At 42.9% G+C, this 9,070-nt stretch overlaps 1 protein-coding gene across 1 annotated transcript; it reads right to left on the reverse strand.

Annotated features, from left to right (window-relative positions):
• Positions 1–2,654: 2,654 nt before the first annotated feature.
• LOC127342983 (protein SEH1) lies at positions 2,655–8,396 on the reverse strand. Its single transcript, XM_051369047.2, has 8 exons — positions 8,154–8,396; positions 7,514–7,625; positions 6,069–6,169; positions 5,493–5,570; positions 5,163–5,318; positions 4,758–4,870; positions 3,307–3,433; positions 2,655–3,008 (listed from the first exon to the last, which is right to left on the reverse strand). Exons 1-8 carry the CDS (start codon positions 8,295–8,297, stop codon positions 2,868–2,870), a joined length of 972 nt encoding a protein of 323 aa, XP_051225007.1. The 5' UTR covers positions 8,298–8,396; the 3' UTR covers positions 2,655–2,867.
• Between the last annotated feature and the right edge of the window lie 674 nt (positions 8,397–9,070).

Below are 9,070 nucleotides of genomic sequence, written 5' to 3' on the forward strand. Positions count from 1 at the left end.
CGGTTGTTGATTGAATCATATTGTATTCTTTTTCTAACCGTTTATAGTACATTTTGTTCGATACCCGCTCCGGGAGGTCAGATGCTCTTTCCCAAAGGATCTCATACTGTCGTTTCGTTGGTCTCCAGCTGCTTCTTTCTTCCTGCACCAAAGATACTAGAATAGGGCAGTGGTCAGATACTGGGGATACAAGATGTTGTACACGTGATTCAGCGAACAAGTCTCGCCAATCTGGTGTAGCTACGGCCCTATCAAGGCGGACCTTCACATTCGCCTCTCCTTTCCTCTTATTATCAAAGGTAAAAGGTACCCCAGTAAAACCTAAATCCTGAAGTGAACACACACTTAGCCAAGGTGCATGCCAAAAGGGAGTTTTCTTCCCATCCTCACGAGTGATGTCGATGGTGGCGTAGAACAACTCCATATCATCAATGGTGCATGGGTTGCCGGAAACGATCCAAATTTTGTTGGAGTCTTTCCACTCTAGCCAAGGCCAATGAAGCCCAAGCGCCATCACAATTTTTTCCAAATGAAGCACCCCTAACGCGTCGAGTTTTTTTGGCTGGCATATCGTTTCCCAATTCACCTTGCATTTGGCCCCGGTGGTGGTATCCTTGGCGGACCAAAGGAAAGCACGCTCGATCTTGTTGATAAACTTCATGGTGCCCTGTTTTCCACTCAATCTTGTTGGTAAAAATCTTTTGCTTTCCCCTACGATGCAATCAAACATACTTTGTTACACATAAAATCTCTGAGAGTTGAAATGGGCAATGACATTGTAGCCCTATGTTTTTCCTCTTTTGAAATCCTGATAACCAAAGTTGCCAGCATTCCTTTTTTTTGAAAGCATAAAATATATATTAGGTCAGCAGGCCGCCTCATTAAAAACCTCCCAGTCCCCTTCGGTACCCTGGGAGGAAAAGAGTGCATCTGAAACCTGCAGCCTCTCACATCAAATGATTACATCGTATAGGAGTTTATCTAGAATGAAGCTAGGGGGCTCATCGACCCAATTACAAGAGCTACGATTTTCATAAGAGTTCTGGGCTAAACCATGAGCTACTTGGTTGGCATCTCTGGAAACATGTCTGAAAGATACACAACCAATATTAGCCACCATATCAATACAGTCGGAGTAAATGGCCGCTTGAGCACTCCACCAAGCTTCTCTCTCATTGAAGGCCTCAATGATCTTAATACAGTCAGATTCGGCTACCAGTTTGTTACATCCCATACGGATCACCAGCTCAAGACCCTCTTTCATAGCCCTAGCCTCCGCCATCACAACCGAATCCACGTTTTGCAGGAATATAGAAGATGCAGCAATGAAATCTCCTTTGACATCCCGAAGTACTGCTCCAATTGATCCAGCCTTCAAGTCCTCATGGAAAGAGGCATCCACATTCAGTTTAACGTATGAAGCCTTAGGCCTACTCCATTTAACAGAACCTGTGTTAATAGATCTTCCATAAACCTTAGCTGCATTTGCGACAATGGAAGGATGGAGAATCTGCATTTAAACAGAGGGGGCGTATTCTCCTCATGTGTACGTTGTCGTCTCAACCACCAAAGGTACCAGCAAGTTGTGATCACCACCTCTTTGAGGCTAACTGAATTAAAACCCTGTAAGTTATTTCCAGGGCTGCGCAAAATATATTCCAAAATTGTTGAACCCGATCTATCAGCTTGCATAGCATAATCGATCACATGTTATAGCTCCATTATATCCCACAGATGTTTAGCAGCCGGGCATTGGAACAGCAAATGGCGCACATCTTCAGCATCTAGTTGACAAATCGGACATTCACTACCCACCCCAATGTGCCGGTTGGCAAGGATACACTTTAAAGGGATAATTTCATGCAACGCCTGCCACGCGAAGATTTTAATTTTTCCTGGGAGCTTCAGTTTCCACAGAGTCTGCCAGACTGGATTTTGTGCCGAGGTCCCCGGCAATGCCAATTGTTGCGCCCTTGAACCAAATTGATGATTCCACTGAAGGTAGTACGCTGATCTCACGGTGAATCTCCCATGTGAATTCGGATGCCAAGCGATGAAATCGTCAAACCCATTTGTATTTAGTGGGAAAAGTTGCCAGCATTCCTAAGATAGAAAATCTCAGAGTATATCACTCAAATGTGGTCGTACACGCATCCATGTTATTTCGTAATTTGTAAATCTTCGTGATAATACATAGCAATCTATCAATAGCGACGGATGCCTAATATGTGATAGCCTATGACTGCATCCTTCAGTGCCCAGTGGTACACATCACAGACGTGCTGAAACAAAAAACAAATCAATTATTACAAGATAACATCCAACACCAACAGTAGCATGAACTTGTGGCTGGCAGCAGCGACGTACTCTCACATTCCAGAAGCTTATGTTGAACGATGTATAGCTTCCAATCAGTGTTGTGGAACAAGATATGCTATCCTACTATCCTAGTATGGATAGGGTACACCCTACTTACAAAGGATGAGGTGGACCCGGCGATTAACTGGATTGCATAATTATTTATCAGACCTTCTTGCGAATATGTTTGTTTATATTTAAAATTGTTGGCAGTTGAATAAAATAAACCATTTTAATCCGCGAGTTCCCTATCTAAAATGGTCATGTCGTATTATTAGAAAAAAAAATCCATCACAAGACCATAAGAACAGTTACATCATCAACCAGATCAGGATAAGAAACATTTACATCATGCATTCATCTTTATGAGCCTAATTGTCAGGACAAAGCCAACCATGCACCATACCATCCACAATAGGTGACAGCAAGAAACCTTGCAGAATTATGAAAACATAGTAACATCAGTTGCTCCTATCTTGATGGTGCATAGCTAAAGACACTTCTACAGCTTAATCATGAGAACCATTGCAGTCAAGCACAGCCTGCTCATGCCAAACTCCATTTAAGTTAGCCTGCCATAGCTTAACCATGCCATCACCTCCGGTCGATGCAAGCGTCATACCACCCATGTCCCATTCCAGTTGCCATACCTAGTCAGATGTAAGCAATTAGTAGGATGCCAAATACGAGTGTGCTGAAGAAAAGCAGCTTAACCCAGTGAGATCTACTCCAATTTCCAACTAGCACGACACAGTGGAAAACTACAAGTGAAACAAGACATGAGTATGAGGGTTGAAGTTATTGTTTCCTTTCTCCTTGATGCATGTCAGGGTTATACTGATACCAGCGTAAGTCCTCAATTATCAGATTTACAACTATTTGATTTCAGGGATTATAAATACCATGTTCTCCATAAAGCACACAACAGTACCATGTTAACATGCATACCTCTCCATTGTGGCCAGGAAGTACAGCAACATTTTCTGTTGACAGTCTGCCATCAGATTCAGGGTTGAAGCCTACATGCCAGACTGCAATTCCCTTGCAGGTTGCAACTGCTATGATCTCATATGGTCTGAAAGAGAGCGCATGAAAATTGTTAGAAGAGCATAGCAATACCACGAAACAACAAACTGTGGGGGCAAAACAAAAGCTAATGAAAAAAAATGCATTTGGTACGAGCATATCAATACGATGATCTACCAAATTGCCATGGTCTTTCTAAACCAACCACATGAGCACCCAACCATCAATTAGCCTCAGGCCTGAGTTCAGCTGATTACCGATATCAAGGCATGCAGGTTCAAGTCATATACTTAAACTTGTGGTCCATCAAGCAATGGCGGACATGTTAGCGAAGAAATTATCAAGAAAAATCTTCTCATATTGGTTTATTGGAGAGCGAACTTAAAGATCTTATGCAGCAGAAAAGATTGAAGAAAGATTCTTTCTTGGAGCAAGGATGATTGGCTTCATCAAGCTCAAGTGGAGTGCTCAAGGCAAATGTATGCCGAGGTAGGTGTTACTAGGTTTACCAAACTCAAGGAATTGGAGGAAAACCAAATTATAAGATATATAGCCAGTCAAGTTGCTGCTCCTTTCCACTCTCATTAACCTCTACATCTTGCTGCTCCTTTCCACTCTCAATAACCTCTACATCTTGCTGCTCCCTCACACTTAATAGGCTCTAGGGAATGAGTTACTTTTTGTGAGGTGCGACAAGATTTTGTACATTGAGTTGCACACTTGCACTTGGCGCTGCACTAGTTTGAGGCTTTGAGCTCTCCACCTCAACTATGCTAAAGTGTAAGTCCGAGAACTTCTTGGAGGACACAGCTTTCTAGACAGTTTGGTGGAGTTGAGCTCGGCGATCTCTCCGTGGAGATTCTGAAGAGGACCAAGGAGTTGTGAGTGGTTATGGAGCCCATCATCTCCGGGATGGACCAAGAAAATATCCATTGTGAGATTGCTTAAGGCAAGGTACTTGAGGGAAGAGCTCGACTCAGTGAACTTGTTCATCAGGCTCAAAAGCGACAAAAAATAAGATGGAAATTCGGACTTCCAGAACAAACATTGTGTCTCACTTGTCTCCATTACTTCCTTGCAATTTATATCTTGCTATTCATACTACCATGCTTGTGCAATTATCTTGTTAGAAAGCATTCTTGCTTGTATCCCTAGGTCTGCTAATTTTAATATAGACCTATGTTTTTGGTGCATTTAGCTGAGCCCAGTTGTTTTACGATCTGAACTTGTGGAAATCCCCTTAGTTTAATTTAGCACCTAAAATTCGCTTAGATTGCAACCAAATGGCAGTATCAGCAAACAATATCAATATTCCAAGTGTGTTATACATTGCAGCCTAAAGGCATATCATGCTTGCTCATGATGGGGCTAACCTGCCAATGTTAGGAGCCCATGCTACAGCATGTACTCTATCTCCCTTATCTTCCGCTGAACCGAGTTCAATCAGTGGAAGCCAGCGCTGATGAGCTTGTTCAAACTCCCAAATCTGTTTGTCGTTTCAAATTAGAATTTTGCATAGATAAATACCAGTTCATGGACTAGGAAAATACGAAAGCTGGTTTCTCATTAATGCAAAGCCAAAGCTACATCATGCGAAGATTCAATTACTATTTGTAGACTCCAATTCACAGTGATCACCCTAATAACAGTTTTTATTTCATTATTATTCTCCAAAGCAACATAATATAAGAATACTAAGATTATTGCTCGGATGAAGTTGCAAAAATTTATTAACTCCATAATGAGCATACAAGAAACATGAAAAACTATCCACGGACCTTGCAAGAGTTGAAATATGGAGAATCTGAATTGAAACCAACAGCAAAACTAGCCTGCTGGCCTTCACCTCTTCTTGGGCTCCATGCAATTGATGCAGATATGCATGCTGGCTTCCCGTTTCTGGAAACAGGATCGGTGATGTTCTGCAACTCTGCCTGAAATTATGTTAGGAATCAGTTATTGTACTTCTTCAAAACAGACCATCAGATTACTGCAGCATGTTGGAGGGATTTTCCAGTCAAGATAAAAAGGAAGTCCATCAGCAGTAGAAAGGAACCAAAATACAATTATTGAGAACGCCGACAAATGTGAACAAAATTCAGATAAACCTGCAGCTGCCACTTGTCCAATTCCAACGAATCCAAGAGTTCGTAGACTTTCACTTGACCATCTGAGTATGCAGTAACCTATGAAGACCAGAAAGAGTTACTAACAAATAATGAGGCACATGCAACGCATGACGGGTCAAAAACAATGCTAAAGCTTTGGAAAGCATAGTGAAACGAACCAAAAAAAAACAACACAACACTTCTGCACAGGCCGGTTTATTACAAGAATATAATTTGTTTGCCAGCTTGCTATAATTTCTAGTTAATAATTCTCAACTTTTGCTCTGCTTAAACTTTTGTGTGTTCATTAATATACCTTGTTGAGTTGTTGACTTTGTTTACCGTATGTTATCTGGATTTAGGAGCTGTAGAGGAGTACTCTATGACCAGCTGTTGTAGTAATGCTTTCTGGTTTAATAACTGAGATAGCCAGACAGGGGCTGCCATTCACCAAAATAAAACAAAAAAAAATGGTTTGCGTTGCAAAGTAAAAGGTGTGAATAATTGGAGTTACAATTTGCTGCATGTGAGAATTGAAATGAAACTCTGGTTTACAAATAAGGTGTTCAAACTCACCATTTTCAGACTTGACAGCAGCAAACCAAACTGTACATTTAGGATGTGAGAATTGCCACCCTCAAAGACTTTACATTTCCTCCAGGTCGGAAGTTGATCATCTGTCAGTAGAAAAATTCTTATTAAGGGTCTCGTCTACCAGGTTCCGTTAGTGACAAATCAAAAGGGGAAAAATGCAGTACAGAAATGATAAGTATGTATAGTTACAGTATTCTTTAATTATCCAAAGTGAAGCAGAATGCAGCTTCGATATTTATAAGAAGTTATAACAAAAACAACGAAGCATAAAGGTTGCTTGAATGATTATGTTGAGAAACAGTGATTCTATTGTTATACACGTTAGCCAAGATTAGATTAATTAAATAAGTCGTTTGATACGTACTACATTTAAGATTTCTCGATTGAGTTATCTTAGAAACATGTATATAAGTTGATTTTGGTAGAACCGACTGGTTGGGCTTTAGAAGTTAATGTTACTGGTGTCCAGAGAAGCAAATAAACATTGTTCTCCGTCGTTGCAAATCCAGATTTGGTAAATTTGATCACACCTTATAAATATTCAAGATCCAAACAGCCCATAAAGTTACAGACAGGTCAATTTGGAATTCCATACTACTCCCTCCGTCTAAAAATAGATGTCTCAACTTTATCTAGATACTAAAATGCATATCTAGATACATCCGTAAATACAGAAAAGTGAGGCATCTATTTTTAGACGGACGGAGTACTATTGCACTGTGCTGCAAAGTCTAGTAAAATAATCCTGTTATAGTGTTCGATGTATCAAAATAATTAAATATATTGTAAATAAAGTGCTTTAAATCTAATCAATACCTAGTGAGCACTGAACATGAGGGAGAGGAAAAATAACTGTAGTGCTTTAACTCTACTTGGTAGTCGGTAATGGTCATGACAAAGAGGCAAACTGACTAAAGTACTGAACAGATCCTAGCCACACTACTATTGTGCATGTTATATTTTCATGGCCAAAATGAGCTAGTTATGTAGATGGAGATGCAAATAAATCGAGATCAATGATTGGTGCGTGCTGTCCAAATTCATTCTCAGTCAATGCACAAGCCACTTCAGACTTAGGGCCTGTTTGGCTCCCAGCCACACTTTGCCAAGCCAAAGTTTGGCAATTTGGCATGTGTTTGATTTTTGCCAGACTTTAGAGCTGCCACAGTTCACTATCCATATGGCCCACTTGTCACAGAGTGAATTTTTGCCAACTTTTGCCACAGTTTGTGGCTTCCAAAATCCTAGCCACACTTTTATGGCTGCCACACTTGCCAAAGTTAGGCTTGGCAAAATGTAGCTGGGAACCAAACATGCCCTTACTACAAAAGGTAATAACAGCACAATTATCTCCATCATGGAAGTGTAAATAGTTAGAAACATCAAACAGCATAAAACAACACTTAAAGGCCACAAGGACAACTGACCTTCAGCAACCTCCTCCCACAAAGACAGTGTCCCGTCAGCAGAGACACAAGCTATAGCATCCCCATAGTCTGGAGGAAGCCAGACGACATTCACGATGGCGTGCTCATGGGCCTGATCCAAGATCAATCACATTATAAGACAAGCCACACCCGGGACACAAGAAACAACAAAAGGGATATGCTGTGGTTAACACAGATTAAGATAAATATTTCGTTCCAACGCCCATTGTGCTCCAGCTCCAGTATAATTATTAATCACATCGGAAGTCTGATGCTATACAAATAGTAGAACCATTACACTGCATATCCTTCTAGTTTGGTGCATCAAGAAATGAGAAACACTGCTATTTCCTACTGACATGTCCCATGACTGATTCCAGAGACACTAATTGCAACATACACGAGCAAGAACTTAGTGATCCTAAACCTATGCGACGCGTCACATGAGGACATATTGTACACGAGAATCGAATACTAACAAGAAGCTCTAAACCCGCACTAAATCCGGACGAACTCATGCGGAAAATAGCTCAATTACTACTAGCCCACATGAGTGGAAGCGAAAGAACGAGACGGCGAGTTGGTGCCATGTGAGGTTTAGGGTTTCGTATAAAAGGTAGCGGTGATGCGGGAAACTGACCTGCCACCTGGAGGAGGGAGACGGCTGAGAATCGTAGACGGAGACGGACCCATCGATGGCGCCCGCGGCGAGGCGCCGGCCGCAGTGGTTCCAGCCGCAGCACGCGGTTCCGGGCCCCAACTGAGCCACCTGGCGGTCCGCCATTCCTCACTTCGCTTCCTCCCCTGAGATGTCGTGTCCGTCGTCGTCGTCGGCGGCGGCGGCGGCGGCGGCGGCCAGAGCGCGTGCCTGCCCGGAGGTGGTTTGTGCGGACCAGGTTGTTGTGGGGAGAGCGAAGCGTAGCGGCCCATGTGAACGAAAGTAGTTTCTTGCTAGGCCTATAGGCTGGAGAAGTGGTCATACTAGAAATGTAGGCCCATGAAGAATTTCTAAGGCCTGATTGGTTGCCCACTAAGTCGTTTTCTCGTATCCATTGGGTCAAAAAAACGTCCATTTAGAAGCCCAGCTCGTACCAAAATCTTGCATAGTACGATATTTAAAGCAGGCCAAAAGTTGTCCCGCGAGGAACGGCGTCGTTACTGTTTCGCACGGGGTGGGAAGCGCGGGAGACGAGGCGAAACCCATTACTCCCGCACCCCACTCCCCTCATAGCCCAACTGGCACATTCACCTTCCTCGGAACTCCATGGCAACCGCTCCTTCTCCCCCCCACCCCTCCGCCCAGCGGACTCCCCTCGAAGCGGAAGATGTCCATACATGAGCGGCATCTGGACCTGCTCGCGGCCAGCGGAGTCAGCAACCTTGTAGCCACTCTGAAGCGGTCGTCCCCGCTCTGTTCGAGGCTGCCTGCGACGAGGGAGGCGACCATGGCAGATCGTCATCGACGGCGATGTCAGTCTGTAGAGCATTGCGGCTGGCAAGGCTCCTTCCTACGCAGGTCCTAGCCTCACCGATTTGGCAGGGTTTTTTTTACCCCTT

This window comes from Lolium perenne, chromosome 3 (genome assembly GCF_019359855.2).
Source record: "Lolium perenne isolate Kyuss_39 chromosome 3, Kyuss_2.0, whole genome shotgun sequence".
NCBI classification, from domain to species: Eukaryota; Viridiplantae; Streptophyta; class Magnoliopsida; order Poales; family Poaceae; genus Lolium; species Lolium perenne.